The sequence below is a fragment of the Sciurus carolinensis genome, chromosome 14 (assembly GCF_902686445.1).
Source record: "Sciurus carolinensis chromosome 14, mSciCar1.2, whole genome shotgun sequence".
NCBI classification, from domain to species: Eukaryota; Metazoa; Chordata; class Mammalia; order Rodentia; family Sciuridae; genus Sciurus; species Sciurus carolinensis.
Window position 1 is genome coordinate 21,504,993 of NC_062226.1, and position 19,169 is coordinate 21,524,161.

The 19,169-nt window shown below is 33.7% G+C and overlaps 1 protein-coding gene across 6 annotated transcripts in view; it reads left to right on the forward strand.

The window, feature by feature from the left end:
- Ptbp3 (polypyrimidine tract binding protein 3) overlaps positions 1 to 14,429 on the forward strand; it is a 94,736-nt gene extending 80,307 nt beyond the window's left edge. For all 6 annotated transcript variants that reach the window (XM_047524221.1, XM_047524223.1, XM_047524224.1 and 3 more), the window contains 7 exons: positions 2,990 to 3,067; positions 5,873 to 6,012; positions 6,441 to 6,474; positions 9,712 to 9,804; positions 10,622 to 10,838; positions 13,944 to 14,021; positions 14,157 to 14,429. In XM_047524221.1, the coding sequence (XP_047380177.1) occupies positions 2,990 to 3,067; positions 5,873 to 6,012; positions 6,441 to 6,474; positions 9,712 to 9,804; positions 10,622 to 10,838; positions 13,944 to 14,021; positions 14,157 to 14,289 (773 nt within the window). In that variant the 3' untranslated portion in view covers positions 14,290 to 14,429. The remainder of the gene's footprint in view (positions 1 to 2,989; positions 3,068 to 5,872; positions 6,013 to 6,440; positions 6,475 to 9,711; positions 9,805 to 10,621; positions 10,839 to 13,943; positions 14,022 to 14,156) is intronic.
- Positions 14,430 to 19,169: the final 4,740 nt, after the last annotated feature.

Here is a 19,169-nt window from a genome sequence, read left to right on the forward strand (position 1 = left end):
GACTAAGGGTTTATCGGGTTTTTTTATTTTATTTTGTCAATTTTTTAATTGTTTTTCTCGTTTCAGTTTCATTGATTTCAACTCTGATTTTAATTATTTTCTGTCTTCTACTTTTGGTGTTGATTTGTTCTTCTTTTTCTAGGACTTTGAGATGTAATGTTAAGTCATTTAGTTGTTGACTTTTTATTCTTTTATCATATGTGCTCAATGCAATGAACTTTCCTCTTAAAACTGCTTTCAGAGTGTCCCAGAGATTTTGATATCTTGAAATTGAGAAGGGTTTGTTTGATGTATGTAGATGCTCCATTGTTTGGGGCATAAATATTTAAAATCATTGTGTCTTGCTGGTTTATGATTCCCTTAAGCAGTATGAAATGTCCTTCTTTATCCCTTCTGACTAACTTATGTTTGAAGTCCACTTTATCTGATATGAGGATGGGGAGAGAAATTAGGAAAACCACTCCATTCACAATAGCCTCAAAAAAAATAAAATACTTGGGAATCAATCTAACCAAAGAGGTGAAAGATCTCTACAATGAAAACTACAGAACATAAAGAAAGAAATTGAAGAAGACCTTAGAAGATGGAAAGATCTCCCATGTTCTTGGATAGGCAGAATTAATATTATCAAAATGGCCATTCTACCAAAGGTGCTAAACAGATTCAGTGCAATTTCAATTAAAATCCCACTGATGTTCCTCATAGAAATAGAGAAAACTATCATGAACTTCATCTGGAAGAATAAGAGACCTCGAATAGCCAAAGCAATCCTGAGCGGAAAGAGTGAAGCAGGAGGTATCACGATACCAGACCTTAAACTCTACTACAGAGCAATAGTAACAAAAATGGCATGGTATTGGCACCAAAATAGACAGACCAGTGGTACAGAAGACAAAGAGACATACCCACACAAGTACAGTTACCTCATGCTCGACAAAGGAGCCAAAAACTTACAAGGAGAAAAGATAGTCTGTCCAACAAATGGTGCTGGGAAAACTGGAAATCCATAGGTAGTAAAATAAAATTAAACCTCTATCTCGGGCTGGGGATATAGCTCAGTTGGTAGAGTGCTTGCCTTGAAAGCCCAAGGCCCTGGGTTCAATCCCCAGGACCACAATAAATAGATAGATAGATAGATAGATAGATAGATAGATAGATAGATAGATAGAAAGAATAAACCTCTATCTCTCACCCTGTACAAAACTCAACTTAAAATGGATCAAGAACCTAGGAATTAGACCAAAGATCCTGCACCAAATAGAAGAAAAAGTAGGCCCAAATCTTCATCATGTTGACTTAGGACCAGACTTCCTTAACAAGACTCCCAAAATACAAGAAATCAAAGGAAGAATCAGTAAATGGAACGGATTCAAACTAAAATGCTTTTTCTCAGCAAAGGATATAATCAATAAAAAGAGAGCCTACAGAGTGAGAGAAAATCTTTTCCACATGCACTTCAGATAGAGCGCTAATCTCCAAAATTTATAAAGAACTTATAAAATTTCACACCAAAAATACAATGAACTCAATCAATAAATGGGCCAAGGAACTGGACAGACACTTTACAGAAGAAGATATACAGGCAGTTAACAAATATATGAAAAAGTGTTGAACATCTCTAGTAATTACAGAAATACAAGTTAAAACAACTCTTAAGATTTCATCTTACTCCAATTAGAATGGCTATTATCAAGAACACAAGCAATAATAGATGTTGGCGTGGATGTGGGGAAAAAGGCACACTTGTACATTGCTGGTGGAGTTGCAAATTGGTGCAGCCACTCTGGAAAGCAGTACGGGGATTCCTCAGAAAACTTGGGATGAACCCACCTTTTGACCCAGTTATCCCACTCTCCTGTTTATACTCAAAGGACTTAAAATTAGCATACTACAGTAATGCAGCTACAGCAATGTTTATAGCAGTTCAATTCACAATGGCTAGATTATGAAAGCAACCTAGATACCCTCTAACAGATGAATGGATAAAGAAACTGTGGTATATTTACACAATGGAATATTATTCAGCCATAAAGAAGAATAAAATTATGGCATTTGCAGATAAATGGATGATATTGGAGAATATCATGCTACCTTAATGCCAGTTATCAAAATCAGCAAATTAATATCTACTATACAATAGTATTATCTACTACATAGTCCTTTGTAAAATTAACATATAATGTCCATATTTATGGAATAGTGTGAAAATTCAATATACTAATGCATAATCAAATAGAATAATTAGCATTTCTTTGAGTTGAACAAAATCTTTAATGTGATTTTTTTTTTATAGTACATACTCTTAATGGTCTTTATTTAAATGGTCTTATACTCAAGAACTGACTCATTCATTGAAATTATCTCCTGTTTTTGTTGATGATACACAGTCACCAGACTTCTTAGAGGAAAAAGACCAGTATTTGTTTTATCTTCTGGTACACATTGTTACATGATGTCCAGCTCAAACTTTCCCTTACCTCCAAAGAAACCTTTTCTAACTGATCATAGTGAATCCCTTGTGACTTCTTCCTAGTCCTCTTGTAGTATATTTCCATTTACACCACTAGATGACCCTCATCATATTAATCTTCTGTAATTCATATGTATATTTTGTAAGCCTCTCAGACAAGGATTTAATCTCATACCTCTTTTCATCAGCACAGTACCCCACCAATAAGAGTACATTTTAATGAGTATTTGATGACTATTCATACAGAAAAAAATGCTTTAAGTAAGGACCAGAAATCTCAACCTAGTCCAAAATTAATGAACAGCTAAACTGTTGAACCCAGTTGAAAGCGGTTAGGCTGTAAAGACGGCAGAGGCTCTTTATACCGTAAAGATCACCTATTGAACAAATATTTATTCTATAATATTTCTTTTCTCTTTTTTTTGTAATATACTCTAATATAGCCATTTTATATTGCTTTGGTTAGCATATTCATAGAAGGTAGTATATTTATTTTAGCTTCTCTTTCTTCCTCACTAGGTGCACCAGGTATAATTTCTTCACCATATGCAGGGGCTGCTGGATTTGCCCCAGCCATTGGATTTCCTCAAGCTACAGGTGAATTTTTAAATTTGATTTTGAAATAATTTTTAAATGAAGTTTTTTATTTTCTAGGAACTTATCAAGATTAAAAACTGAAAATTTTGAAGAACATAGAATAAAAGTATTGGGCAACTGGTCGTGTGGCTGTGCACACCTCTAATCCCAGCAACTCGGGAGGTGGAGGCAGGAGGATGACAAATTGAAAGCCAGTCTCAGGATTTAATCAGACCCTGTCTCTAAATAAAATATAAAAATGGAGATGGGGATGTGACTCAGTGGGTTAAGTACCCCTGGGTTCAATCCCCAGTACTAGGGGTGGGGGGAAAAAAAACAGGCATTAGGCATATTGACCACAGAAGTGATTTGTATGGTACACAGCATCTTGCTATTTTTAAATGATTTTCTCTGGCTCCAATCTGAATTTCAGTCATTTCATTATATGCTCTGTATCACTTACACTTGCCATTGGCACAGATAACTGTAGGTTGACTACCTTAAATGTTTTTTAATCAAATTGTTACATAAAATTTATGAACTGCTTCAGTCTTTAGTGATAGGCTTATTGATTATGTGTTGGATAGACCTGAACTTTATTTATCTTTGTGTCTTTGTTCCTTTGAAATCATTGAATACACAGTATGCAATCAGTAAATATTGTATTTAATAAACATTTACTATTCAACTTGAAAAATCTCCTTTCACTGATGTGCTTAGTGTTTTGGTTTTTTTCCTATTGTTGTTTGGTTTTTTATTTTTTTTTGCGGCGCTGGGGATTGAATACAGTGCCTTGCACATGCTAGGCAACTGCTGTACCTCTGAGCTAAATTCCTAGCCCTCATCGATGGATGATTTAGAAGATTACCACTCAGGATATGCATGTTATTTATTTCAAAGATCTTTATAAAGATCTTTTTTTTTTTTCCTCTTTAGCTAATGGAAATAATTAAGAAATGGAAGTTGATTAGTACTTTGATATGAATTCCTGTTCTTTTCTAAATAGTAAACAATGAATTTGATCACAACTTAAGGAAAATGAAAAAAAGTGCTATATGGTTTTATCTCTGTAAAGAAAACATGGAAGTTGGTAATTTAGGGGAATGATATCCTATGAAGCCAATTTCATACATCATATTTCCAGATCCCAGCTAATTCATGAAGGTAGCTACACTTAAAATTTATACCCTAACATTTTAATTCTGGAAATTTGAACTATTGTCTCTCTGATGGAGAGGGTAGAGTTAACTAAAAATAGAAAGAGTGATATGAAGTTTGAGGTTTAAATTTAGTTTTTTTAAAAAATATTTTTCTTTGGTTGTCAATGATCTTTTTTATTGTATTTATATGTGGTGCTGAGACTTGAACTCAGGGCCTCACACATGCCAGGCAAACACTTTACCGCTGAGCTAAACCTCAGCCCCTAAGTTTAGTTTTTTGTTGGTTTTAAATACGTCTAAATATATCTAAGTGACTGTTCTACATGATCTGTTGAAAACATAGTTTTTATTTATTTGAAGGTCCCCAGATTTTAATTAGTAAACATTCGGAAGCAGCAATGTGTTTTCCCTCATTTTCGGTATTTCTTTTAGAGATGCTGTATGTATAAAACACAGTAATAGATATTAAGAAAGATAAGTGAGTTAAGAGGGCTCCTGACCTAAGACTTTTAAAGTCTGGTAGATAATGCACACACAGTGGTGCTAAGCTATACTCTTAACTAATATATAATAGACCTATTGACAGTAGCAAAAGTTGCAGTATTGAATTAGAGGGGATGGAAAAAGGGTTATATGTGTGAATTTCATGAAAAAGAGTCAACCTGAGAATGTAGTTGCACAGTCAGAATGGATAATGGTGGTAGTGACCTTAGATTCTCAAGCAGAATAGGCTAAATGTAAAATATATTGCAATTTAATTGCACAGCATTAGTAATAAATTAGTGGTCAGACTATTACAAAGATTTTTTTTTTTTTTTTGGTGCTGGGGATCGAACCCAGGGCCTTGTGCTTAAGAGGCAAGCACTCTACCAGTTGAGCTGGTAGAACTTAAAGAATCAACAAATTGGGCTGGGGATATAGTTCAGTGGTTGAGAGTTGCCTAGCATGCACAAAGCCCTAGGTTTGATCCCAGTACCACCAAAAGATTTTAAAAAATCAACAAATTAAGGAATTGGTTCAAGTATAATGTCAGTATTATAGTATTATAAAACATTCAATGATTTCAGAATATCTAGGAGAGTAGAGAGCTCTGAAAAAAATTCTACAGAATATTGAATTCTGTAAATCTATTACCTTAATATTTATTTAGCACTTAACAAGTGCTAAAATTTAGACTGGCATATATAACTAACCAGCACATGTTTGTGATTTCTGCTGAAGGACTTTTAAAAATTCCCTGATTTTATAGTAGATGTCAATGTGAAAATTACACGCCTTTAATAGAAAGGTGCTTTGGAATATATTTATTTCAGGAGAACAGAAGTGCTTGTAGTTGATAGACCTTCTGAGAAGTCTAATAGCTTTTTTTTTTTTAAGACCAGTGATTTCAGTTGCTCTGCCAAGTGTGGTAAAGTACTGAGTAAGTGGTTTCAACAAATAAGGAACTCCACTTCTAGACAGACTCCATGGGGCAGAAAACTGGCCTTGAATATCCTTTATGTTAGCCTTGACACACTTTCTTCCATGTGTTTGCTTTTTGTCTTCATTTATCTATTTCATTTATTTATAGAATTTGCTTCATAAATTTACTTCATTTATATACTTCATTATATCATAATTTCTTCAAATAACTAGAGTATGAAATGCTTTTTGATGTTTTTAAAAGGTCTATCAGTCCCAGCTGTTCCTGGAGCTCTTGGTCCTCTCACCCTCACCTCGTCTGCTGTCACTGGAAGGATGGCCATTCCTGGAGCAAGTGGTATACCAGGAAATTCTGTTCTACTTGTCACCAATCTCAATCCTGATGTGAGTTGAGAAGTACTGTATGTAAATAGCCTTTCAAGAAGAGCTAGGGTTGTATTTAGATTAAAATGCTTTAAGTTTGGCTATGCATGCTAGTTGGAAAGCCTAGACAAGGAGAATAACAAGTTCAAGGACAGCCTGGGTAGTTTAGTGAGACCTTATCTCAAAACAAAAATAAAAGGGCTGGAGATGTATCTTAGTACTTGCCTAGCATGTCTGAGGCCGTGGGTTCACACCTCCCATCCCCCCAAAAAAGCTTAAGTTTGTTTTAAGAATTTTTACTAAAATGCATCATGAGTATATAGAGAAACATATAAAATAATGCTTTAAGCAAAATCACCTCTTTATTACGTTATAAATAAAATCATTTAAAAAATTTACCTTAGATTATTTAATTAAGACACTTAATATTTTGTATTCTTTTTAAACAGCTTATCACACCACATGGGCTTTTTATCCTATTTGGTAAGTTCATTTTTATTGTTTTTAATGTTACCTATATAGATATGAATTGAGTACATTTGATTCATTTAATAATGTTTCTTGATTATCTCTATGTGCCAAGTAGTGTACTTGACACCAAGGGTAGAGCAGTGAATAAGACTTAAGTAATCACAATAAAGTTTTATAATAGGGGAAATAATGGTTGTAATGGGTTCATAGAACAAAGAGACCTAACTTAGCTGAGGGAATCAGTATGAGTGATAGGTTAAGCTTACTTATGAAAAATTAGAACAAGTTAGCCAGGAAGAAATGAGGAGGGTAAATCTCTTTTCACAGATATAGGTGAGATTTCCTAGTACATAGAAGATAAACTTTCTAACAATTTTCCCTTCTTGGTTTAAAAAGAAAGTTAAGTATACCTGTTAATGGAGGATTAAAATATGTATAAATTGTATCTGTCTTTAACTGTGCTCATTATATATAGTGTGAGTACACAAGCATAGATAGAAATATGAGAGCAACGAAATGATCAATATTTACTGTTTTAAGAAGTTTTCTTAATGACAAAACCTTTTGCATTAAAGAATATTTAGTGAGGAATACAATTTAGTATGCTTTATTTTATATAAGAAAGATTTTGTTTTTCATTTTGGCTCAATATTCCAAGGATAAAACATGCAATCTAATGGAAGTGTTTTGTGTTTCATTGTTGATGTACTTCATTAATTATTTTACTAGCTTTTTCAGCCTAATCCACTAATATTTGTTGCACTTCATCTAGAAACATTCTTTTTCCTGTTAAATCAGTACATCTTGAATGAAGGTATTATTTTGAATGTGTTCAAAAACTGGGTTGCAACTCTGATATTCTTCATTTGTAAGATTTTTTTCTTAAAATGATAAAAATTTGTTTCTAAATTCTTTGTGCATTGATAGGGTTTTTTAATCAGCTTTTTAAAATTTTTTTTGCGGTGCTGGGGATTGAACCCAGGGCCTTGTGCTTACAAGGCAAACACTCTACTGATTGAGCTATCTCCCCAGCCCCTTAATCAGCATTTTTGAGATATAATTTAAACCATACAATTTATCTGCTTTCATTGATTTTTTTTAAGTAAATATAGTTATACAGTCATCATCACAGTCCAATTTAGAACTTTTCCTCCCCACTTAGAAAACCTCATTCAAAAATAAAAAAGAAAAAGATATCACTTGTTTTCATTTGCAGTCACTGTAAGTTTTTTTATTTTTTTTAGTGTTGATAGACCTTTATTTTTTATTTGTTTTTATGTGGAGTTGAGGATCAAACCCAGTGCCTCACACATGCTAGGCAAACTCTTCCACGGAGCCACAACTCCAGCCCATGTAAAAGTTTTTAATAATGCAAGTTTAGGTAATTTTCAGTAATAAAATCCTGAAAATTAATTAATAATACATTTTCATATGATTCTTTTTTTTTTTGCGGTGCTGGGGATTGAAATTGAACCCAGGGCCTTGTGCTTGCAAGGCAAGTACTCTACCAACTAGGCTATCTCCCCAGCCCTTCATATGATTCTTTAAAAGTAAACTTACTTGGGCACGAGTTGTAGCTCAGTGGTAGAGCACTTCCCTGGCGTGTGTAAGGCACTGGGTTTGATTCTCAGCGCCACATATAAATAAATAAATAAATAGTTCATTAACAACTAAAGTATTAAAAATAAAAGTAAGTATGGGATGGGATTGTGATTCAGTGGTAGAGCTCTCGCCTAGCATGTGTGAGGTACTGCATTTGATCCTCAGCATCATAAATAAATAAATAAATAAAAATAAAAGTATTGTGTCTGTCTACAACTAAAAAAATTTTTAAAAAGTAAACTTGCTCATTTAAAAAAAAAATCACCCATGCCTTGAAGGATGTATTGTGTATGTTTAGTTTTTAAAGACTATCTACTTCAGCCACTTGTCATTGCTGACAAGGGCAGCAAATTTGGAATGCTGGTCTTTTTTTTTAGATTTGAAAAGTACAATTCATCTCTAGGTGTTCCGTTGCCTTTAGGTGCTTGACAAGATAACCAGCTGTCCTTTGTGTTCCTTGGAGGTTGTCTTAGGCATATTTTTATTGCATTGCAAAGTATGATAATAATGCTACTATTTAAAGATCTTAATTTTATAATATCAGTGATACTCTTTAATGCATGAACTGTAATATATACACTGGATGGGAAAAATGAGAAAATGCTATTTATATCACAGAACCTTTTCATTTCATCTATAGATTGAAAATTCATAAAATGTAGTTTTTTTCATATTGGTTTATATAAACAAATTAGTATAAATGAGAGTTTGAAGCTAGGTGTGGTGGTGCACACCTGTAATACTAGCTGCTTTGGAGGTGGGGCAGGAAGATCACAAGTTCAAAGACAGTGTCATAACGTAGGCTCTAAGTTACTTAGCAAGACCACATCTCAAAATAAAAAATAAAAGGGTTGAATGTGTCACTCAGTGGTAGAGCACCCCTGGATTCACCCCAGAACAAAAAAAAATGTTTGAAACTGGGTGTGGCAGTGCATGCCTACCGTCCCAGCTACTCAGGAGGCTGAGGAGGGATACTTGTTTGAGCTTCATGAGTTTCAGACCAGCTTGGGCAATATAGCAAGTCCCAGTCTCAAAAAAAGAAAAATTATTTTCTTCCCACATCTCAACGAATCATTTTCTTCATTCTTTGGGATGTGGAACCCACTTTGAGAAACTCCTAATTAAGAAAAAATTTAGTGTAATGAGATGAATTAAGAGACCAATGTGGTAGTTCCCATGGTCTCATGGGAAATGGTGATAGCTATGGTGGTAGGGAGGATCGTGAGAAGTGGACAAATGTAAGAGACATTTAGGCCATAGAATCAATGGGTACTAGTGATGTATTGGATGTAAGGGTTTAAGGAATGGGAGATGTTAAAAGATGACTTCCAGGTGTCTGACTAGAGTAAGTATGTGGATGACGGTACTGTTTATCCACAGTTATTCAGCACTGAAAATGTGGAGAGCCAAGTGGGATTGAATCTGTTTGGAGCTTATTACATTTGAAATGTTTATGGGACATCCAAGTGAAAATTGAGTAGATTGAGTAGATAAATAGATCTGGAACTTGGGTGAATATGCATGGAATTGCCATATAATGGTATATAGTATGAGAAAAGATATCTTCTTTAAATATATTAGTAAAATTAATTAAATACTATATAATCAGGCACTAAATAGCATCTTGTTTTGCTTTATTTTAATTAGGAGTGTATGGTGATGTACATAGAGTGAAGATTATGTTTAATAAGAAAGAAAATGCCTTGGTTCAGATGGCGGATGCAAGTCAAGCTCAGCTAGGTATTAATTATTAATAGTAATGTGATGATGATAACCTACTTCTGAATTTTCCTTCAATGTAAACAAATGTGCAGCTACTAGAAATATAATATTACAAAAGTACTTCCTGGTGGTAATGTCTTCATTGTTGTTTGTACTTGCCTATACTTTAAAAGATATTCTTTTGTCTGAATTGTATGAATTACTCTTTTTGTCTGAGGTTCATTTATCTGTTTGATCTTCCATTAAGTTTAAACTAATAATCTTGACTTGTTTTGTTTCATTTTATTTGGTGTCTTTTCCTGCTGAATTAAGTTCTCTGAAACTGTTGAGTGACTTAAAAGTTTGGGCAAACTTCCCAATGATGGTGAAAGAAAGTGTCATTCTAAGGCCATATTCGTAATGGGGTCTATTAAAATATTACTACTCAGGCACTAGGGAATTTAACTCAGGTAGAGCAGCTTCTACCTTGTCCAGAATGTCTAAGGTCCTGGGTTCTGTTCACAACACTGCAAAAGGAAAAAATAACAATATGTGCTTTGCTTTAAATAAAACTAATATATTCAGTAACTGTTTCATTAGTATATGTTCCAGGCATTCTGAAACTTCCTAGCACTCTGCTTGGAAGGCAGTATTTTTTGCTTGTTTTAAATTGCTTTCATTATAATAAAATGAGGTTATTTAACACATTTCCCTAAAATATTTTGGATTTAAAACTCTTAATGCTCAAACTAACTGTAATTTTAAATGACCAAATAAAAATAATTAATGATAACTTAGCATATATTACTGAGAGTCTGTCTTAATACTGAAACTTCCCTTTCCTCCTATACACTAGCAATGAACCATTTAAGTGGTCAGAGACTTTATGGAAAAGTGCTTCGTGCTACACTGTCCAAACACCAGGCAGTTCAGCTTCCTCGAGAGGGTCAAGAAGACCAAGGTCTAACTAAGGATTTCAGCAATAGCCCTTTGCATCGCTTTAAAAAGCCTGGCTCTAAGAACTTCCAGAATATCTTTCCACCATCAGCCACTCTGCATCTTTCCAACATTCCGTATGTACCTACCTAATAAGTTACTTGTTTAGGTGATTGATAATCTACAATATGTGATCTGGGAGAGGTAAAATAGGGAAGCTATTCTAACCATATCTCCAGTCATACTCTCCAAAAGTGAAGGATCCAATGTTAATTTTTCTTTCAAATAGAAAATGAACAATTAATGGCTGTTCAGTAATAAAAGGACCTAAAAATAAATGTAAGTGGAGATATTTCCTTGGTACATACCTGTCCTTTTCTTTGTAGAAGTAACAACTTTTAAATAATATAGCAAAAGCAACTATGTATCTAAGAATTTGGTAAAAATGAATTCTGTACTTTTTGTCTACAGACTACAAAGGCATGTATATCAGTATGTAACATGTATGTATTACTTAAAACTATAAAAGTTTATTTTCCTGTAACCACCTTAGGGAGATCTCTATTAGTATTTTATTGGATATATTCTTCAGTTATCTTCTAACTCAGGGATTAACAGCTGTAGCCCATGTCTGTTTTTATGTGGGCAAAGAATGATTTTTATATTTTAAAATAGTTGGGGTAGGGGAGAAAAAATTGTGATATGATAGAAATTCAGATTTCCTCTTAAAATTTGGTGTAAGTCATAAAGTAAGTTTTGGCTATGCTCATTCATTTACATAATATCTATGACTTCCTTTGAGCTACAACAGCAAAGTTGAGTAGCTGCAGTAGAGATTATATGGCCCACCAAGCCTAAGATTTTTACTATTTGACCCTTTAAGGAAAACATTTGGCTACCCCTGTTCTAATTCTTGAAATCCTAGATTTACAGAAATGTCAGTTTTGTATATTTTAAACTAATTTATCAAGTGGGATAAGCTTTGGAAAGAGGAGTAAAAACTGTGGGGAGTGTATTTGTATATGAGCGTGCAAAAATTTAACATATTTTTAAGTCCCAAGTTGTGAGTTCTGTGATTATTTCAGCCATATTGACATAGGTGCATTAAAGTAAGTCGGAAATAATAATCCCAAGTTTATAGTATTACAGTAATTAACATTATAATATATTCTTATATAATTACATACTGTGTACTATATTTAAGTTTTTATAGGTGAGATGATGGGACAGATTGGGTTAAAGACTGAAGGGGTAGACAGGGTTAAAGTTCTGGGACATTATTAAGAATAAGAAGGCAAACTAAGGGCGAGGAATGTTGTTCAGTGGTACATTGCTTTCCTGCCATGCTCAAAGACCTGGGTTAGATGTCTAGCATCCCCATCCACCACCCACCTCACCCCACAACACACACACACACACACACACACACATACACACACACACACAGATCTAATAGGAAAGGAAAATAATTACTCAAAATAATGTTGAATGCCAGCCTCCCTGCTGGTCTACAGTTAGGCTATGAGGAGAAACGTTTAATCTGATTTGGGCAGTGGATCAGATCTCATGCCAGCTAGGAAATTGTGGAGGAGGCATTCAAGGAAAAAAAAAAATCTAGAGTGCTAGAATACATGGATCTAGAAGTTTAATAGCTCATTACTGAATAGCTACATGGTCCTTTCATTGTTAGCTTTTTAAAATACAACAAATTATGCAGAAGCTAGTCAACAGTTGGAGCCGGCATAGGACATGTCCATAGAAAAAGAAAGATGTTAACATATATGAATTGTCCTCCAAGTTTGTGCTTTACATGTTGCCTCATTTCATCTCCCTAAAATCCCTTTTTGAGGGGAAGCCCCAACAATCTTTTGTTTAAAAAAATTGTAAGATTTATATAACATTACATTTTCCATTTTGGCTGCTTTTAAATGTACAATACAGAGTACATTCAAATAAATACATTCACATTATTGTGCATACATGCATCACTTTTAGCTGCAGAAACTTTTCATCATCCCAAATTAAAACTATATTCACTAAACTATAACTCCCCATTTCTCCCTAAGTCCTAGCCCCTGGTAACCACTGTTCCATGTTCTGTCTTTGTCAATTTTTCTGTAATAACCTTTGAAGCCCTTTGCAGTGTCACACGTGTAATCCCAGCAGCTCGGGAGGCTGAGGCAGGAGGATTACAAGTTCAAAGCCAGCCTCAGCAATTTAGCAAAGCCCTGAACAAATTAGCAAGACCCTGTCTCAATGAAAAATAAAATGTACTGAGGATGTAGCTCAGTGATTAAGCACCCCTGGATTCAGTCCCTGTTATTTTTGAAGTTAGGTCATTAGTTTCATTTTGTTGATGGAACTGAGATTCAGGATAAGTAATTTCACTCAAAATTATATACCAAGTGAGTGAGGAATAGAATGTGAGTTCAGATCTGCCTCCCTACAGAGCCAGTGATTATTCTACCTTGTTCTTACTAGCAGTCATGAGATGAGGAGTCTGCTTTTCATCTGTTGACTCTCATGTAATAGATCACTGTATCATAATGTTATCTACTGTTGCATAACAGATCACTGCAGAACTTAACAGCTTGGCACAGAAATAAATAATCACATACTCATTATCTCATATTGTTACAGTGAATCAAGAATCCCAGGGTGACTTAGCTGGGTAGTTTTAACTGAGTATCTTTCTTCAGGTTGCAGGGTGGAGAGCATAGCTCAGTGGCAGAGCATGTGCTTAGCATGTGCAAAGTCCTGGGTTTAATTCCCAGCACCAAAAACAATAAACTGGGCAAGGGTGCAGTTATTTGAAGGAGCATATCATTATTTCTATTATATCCTAAGGACTACAGAGGTCATCTCTATTCAGGATAAAAGGGGAATACCCCATCCCCAGGGGTGTGAATATTAGAAAGCAAAAGTAACTGAGGACCATCTCAAAGCCTAGCTACCACAATAATCACTTTGATAGAATATATACAGAAGATTTTTTTTTTTGACCTTTATATACATGCTAGCGTTTTCAGCAAAGATTGAAACAAAATTCCATTGTTTGAAGACATTTATGTGTCAGTCTTGAATATCTTCCTGGACAATTCCAAATCATGTCTTTGTTGCCTGCCTCACTAATTCTGTTTGAAATATAAAATACTCGAGAGAATTGATGGTTACCAGAGTTAATCTGTGCTTCATATGAGAAGTGGAGCTAATGTAGTTGACATTCTGTAATGTTTTCACAGCCCTTCTGTTACAATGGATGATTTGAAGAACCTTTTCACAGAAGCGGGATGTTCAGTGAAGGCTTTTAAATTCTTTCAGTAAGTCTTTGCTTTTAAGAAATACATTTTTTAACATGGCATGCAAATTTTTAAGAGTCCAGTAAAAGTCTTGTGGTGGAAGAAGGTTTGGAAACAATTCTAAATACCTTTCTATATTTCTTATGCCATTTTCAGGAAAGATCGTAAAATGGCGCTCATTCAGTTGGCATCTGTAGAAGAAGCAATCCAGGCCCTCATTGAGCTTCATAACCATGATCTTGGAGAAAATCACCACCTCAGAGTTTCCTTCTCAAAATCTACAATCTGACTTTTCTGTGAATTTTTCTCCTCCAAAACTGGACCATAATATCAGTAAAACCTTCAGACATAGACTGAAGTAGCTCTAGACCAATTCTGCCTCTTTCAAAAAAAAAAAAAAAAACAACTCTTTCTGAGTTTCATATCCAAGTATATTCAAAACAAGGAATGGTCTTCCCCCGCCCCCCATTTTTTCCGCTGCCAGTGTATGATGGAAAGTTTGTTATTCCTTTATACCATGGTTTCTATAAAAATAACCTTCAGGAAAAAAATCAGGAGAAATATTTTTTCAGTAATTTAATTCCCTATGTTAAATTAGATTTCAAGAGAACAGGCTTTTTTCTAGTTTGGGTCCAGATCAGCCTTATACAACATTTATAAACTCCTTTGAGCTTTGAGAAATTTAAACGTGGACTTTTAAAATTACTTGAGGGCTGGGGAGATAGCTCAGTTGGTAGAGTGCTTGCCTTGCAAGCACAAGGCCCTGGGTTCGATCCCCAGCACAACAAAAAATAAATAAATAAAATAAAATAAAATTACTTGATGTAAGTAATTTAAATCACTTGCAACCAAGTTTTTAACTTTGTGATTCAGAAGTTTGACCCTTGTAGGAAATTATGTTCACTTATAAATTATGTCAAATGTTTGCCATATATATTGATGGTTATTATATATAAACACATTGAGTTGTATTGGAAGCAGACTTATAAATGTGCATGTTTTCTTTCAATGATTTCTTTTTTTTCCCCACTGTATGACACTCCTTTGAATATGTACATCTTACCTTTTTAAGACTATCTGGAAAAAATTGTCTCAACTGTCCCCAGGGAAATTAAGAATCCAACCAGTATCTATTAAGATGTCAGAATAATTAATAATTTTATTAGAAAAATCATGTTTTAAATTTCAAAAGGACACTGATTTGTCAAGTTATATAATATGATCTTGGAAAATTTTAAAAGAAAATAATCTTACTTATAAACTACTTTTTTATAATTGTTTTCAGGAAAAAAGTTTACAGTCTTAAGGAAAATATTCAGGTCTATCATATGGTTTGACAGATTTTTTAGAAGTTATTTTTGGTAAGGTCTTCTTTTAGAAAAAAAAAATCTCAAGGGTTTTTTGTACCACTATAATCTCTAATACTTATTCAGAATTACTGTGTATTTACTTAATTTCTTCTTATGTGCCTTATTATGTGCTTAAGATATAATAGGTTAGAGTTTTATCTAAATATCTTGAAAGCTATATTGTGGGCTTGGTGAGCATTTTGTTTTTGTTTTCTCTGGTTTGGTGAGGATTTTAAAATTTGGGTTTTTTTTGTTTTGTTTTGTTTTTTTCATTACAATTTTAAGTGGGTTTTCAATAAGTAATAGTTTTTATTCAAATCTTTGGTGCTTTGGTGCAGAGATGGGGTGGGGAAGGGTGAATGGTTTTGGGAATAACTCAGTACACTTTTGTAGGCTTCTTTACATTGTGACTCGTAGCAGTTATTGCCAGTTATCATACACCAATCTGGGGCTATAGAATGCAATCTCAGTTTCTGGATCTTGTCTAATCTATTACCCATCAGAATTTGTCTCAGGATTACTTGGTTCTTCTCAGTACTCAAGTGAGAACTTACTTTTCTTTGTTGATGTAACTTCATTTCTGAATTGCCCACATAGGAGTATGAGAAAACAAATTATTTCACATACTCTCCTTCTCTTTCTGGTTGAATGTAAGAGTACATTTTAATGTTGCTTCAGTGATTGTATTATGTAAAATTGTTTTTTTAACAAGATACTGCTTTGTTAATTATTCCTTCAATGCTTGATCAGATTTTTTTAAAAAGCAGAATTATTCAAAGGAATTGATTTTGTCCCTGTTCACAAGTTTCATATTCTAAGAATGGCTCATCTTAACTTTTCAAAGAATATCTTAATTATTTTGCTCTATGCCAACCATTAATTTGAACATAGGTTTTTTTACAAAAGAAATTTTACATAAAATGCAGAAGCTTTCGAGATTACAGATTCTAACTCAACACTGAGTAACAGTTAGTTGGTAGAATAGGAAGGACACTAAATTGAGATCTTTGAAATGGTTGAATAGATAGGTATAATCATTTATCTATTATTTTTTCCCCCACTTAAGAAGTACATTTTTACCCTAAACATGCAAGTAGAAGAGAAAGGGAAAAAATTGGAAAATCTCCCCAATTTTTTTTTCTTCTTCTACACAAGCAAATTTCAGTGACATTGTTAAATTGGGTTACTTTGTTTGCTTTGGGATGACTATGTAATTTATTAATTCATAATTCTCATAACATCCAGCATTAAGTGTAGCAAGTTACTGATAGCAGAAGGGAAATAATGGTGTTGAATGTAATTTTGAAGTGGGGGATGGCCTTTAAATCAGAGAGAACATTTGAATCCTTTTCAGGGATTTATGTAGGTATGTGTGTGTGCGCGTGTCATTTCTGTGTGTGTGTGTGTGTGTGTGTGTGTGTGTGTGTGTATAGATTCATGTATATACATACATACACTTCTAATGTATATACATATGCACATTACATACATTTTAATTTATTGACAAAGAAAATTAACCAAATTAAAATTTGGAGAAGTGGGATATTGTTTTAAAAGAGCATGTTTGAAGCCATCAGTTTGTGTCTAAAATTAGCTGTAGGGCACATGGATTATGTTGTCCATATTGAACTCTTTGCTGTTAGAATTATAGAGGTCTACAGTATTTGTGTTGGCATAGTTTTTGTAAAAAGACTAAAAATTATCAGGGTGGTGGAAAAAGTAGATCTGTGTTTTTGTTTTGGCATGCATTTATTCAGTATCTTCTAAGCAATAGTTTTTTTTCACTGTTGATCTATCATAGTATCCTATTCTTAAGTTTATTTATTTTAAGGTATACTTCATATCACTTTTCAAAGTATCTTGATCTTTACACACACACACACACACACACACACACACACATACACATATTCAGAACTTTAAAAATTAGCAGTACACATTTAACATTAGCAATTTATGCCAAAACATTTTACTTTGAGATTTGAATAAATTACATAGCAGTAAAATGTGTCTCATATAATGTACAAACAGAAAAATGATGCATTATCTTAATTTGCAACTTTACTGGAGAGTATCAAAATTACCCAGTAGCTCCGACAGCGAATGCCATAAATTCTTCAGAACTTAATATTATTATCAGTTATTTGTAGTAATATTTGAACTCAGATTTTATAGCCCTAATTTCTGTCTGCCTAATTCTTTATGGGAACGAGGCCTTCTCTGTCCACCTGCTATTGTAATCATCAGTTCTACTTTAATTTAAAAGAATTAGCTCCTATGAATCTCTCTTTTCAGCTCAGAAACTTAAACTTTGTTCAGAGTCTTCAGGTCATTAGTTAATGATTTTTATATTTGAGTGTATTGTCATGTAGTTTTTTTTTTTTTTTTTTTTTTTTTTTGCTATGCTGGGGATTGAACCCAGGGCCTTGTGCTTGCAAGGCAGGCACTCTACCAACTGAGCCAGATCCCCAGCCCTTGTCATGTGGATTCTGAACTTCTGTTCCCATAAATATTTTTGGACAAAAAAAATGACAAACTCAAAGCATATCTTTTTCTCCCCATTAAGTCACTTAAAAGTCCAAAATTTGCCAAACTATCAGTTTATTTCTTGGAAAAACTAATGTGTACTGCTATTTTTAAAACCAAAAAAAAAAAAAAAAAAAAAAAAAAAGCAGCATAATTATGTGTAAAGTATTTTTCTTAGCCTTTCCTTTGTCTTGCTCTGTTGTTAATGTTATCTTGTTATCTGTTAATAAACCTGCCAGATTTAAAATACTCTATTGTGCTAAAACACAGTTTAGATCGCACAAAACTTAAAAAGTATAACTCAGCTGTCTTAAAAGAGTTGTGTTGTTACCTGTAAGACTATTTGCAGTCTTTTTTCAGAGCAAATTCTAACAGCTAGTTGTGAATGGCTTATAAGATAGAAAAACTACTAAATCTTAATTTTGAGGGTTTTATAAAGGGAGAAAAGTAAAACAGGACCAAAGTTTATGTGCCTTCTTCAGTAGTCTTAAATGACCTTTTCTTCCTGTTGGAGACTAAGATAGTATCAGTATTCTGGTTTTCAGGAAATATGTAATATAGAGTTTTAAAAGAATGTTGTCCCACAAACTAGTCATACAAGCAAATAATTGTAACTGTATGAAGTCTCAGTTACACTTTTGTCTTATCACATAACCTTCATTATAGAGCATTATGCTGGTTCAAGAACAGAGCTGCTCTAAATCTTTGTGGTAGTCACCCTAGTTTTTGCAACCTGAGGCATATGTTCCAGAGAAAAAGGATATTTGTCTGGTCCAATGACCTTGGTGATAATACTCATGATTGAAAGCTGCTTATGGCAAGTTTAACTCAACACTCTCAGCAGATATTTCTGTTGTACTTTTCAGTTCTTGGATCTGTGTAGTAGTTATAATAACATATATTTAAATAGCTATTTTTAGTGTCATTAAAAAGAAACATACTCTGGCCTTTTTCCTTTACCATTCATTGTTATCCAGATCTTTTAAAAATTCATCCCACATCCAAAATTTACTAATTATAAAGATTGCTTACCAAGCAGAGTTTTGCATCAAATGTCACCTCATTGCTCTGACCAAAGACTGAGTGTTCTGGTTTTAACTCTTCTGTGAAGCATTTCCCCCAAGCTCCTTTCTAAAAGACCCGGTGCAGAGCGGCCTTTACTTTGTATTTCCTATTGGTAAATAGACTACTTAAGAGAAAATGGGAGTTCTAATGTGAACAGAATGGATTAGGATGACAAGGGTTTGATGGGCATTTTCAGTACTGTATTTAAGAAAAAAAAAATAGCACAGCT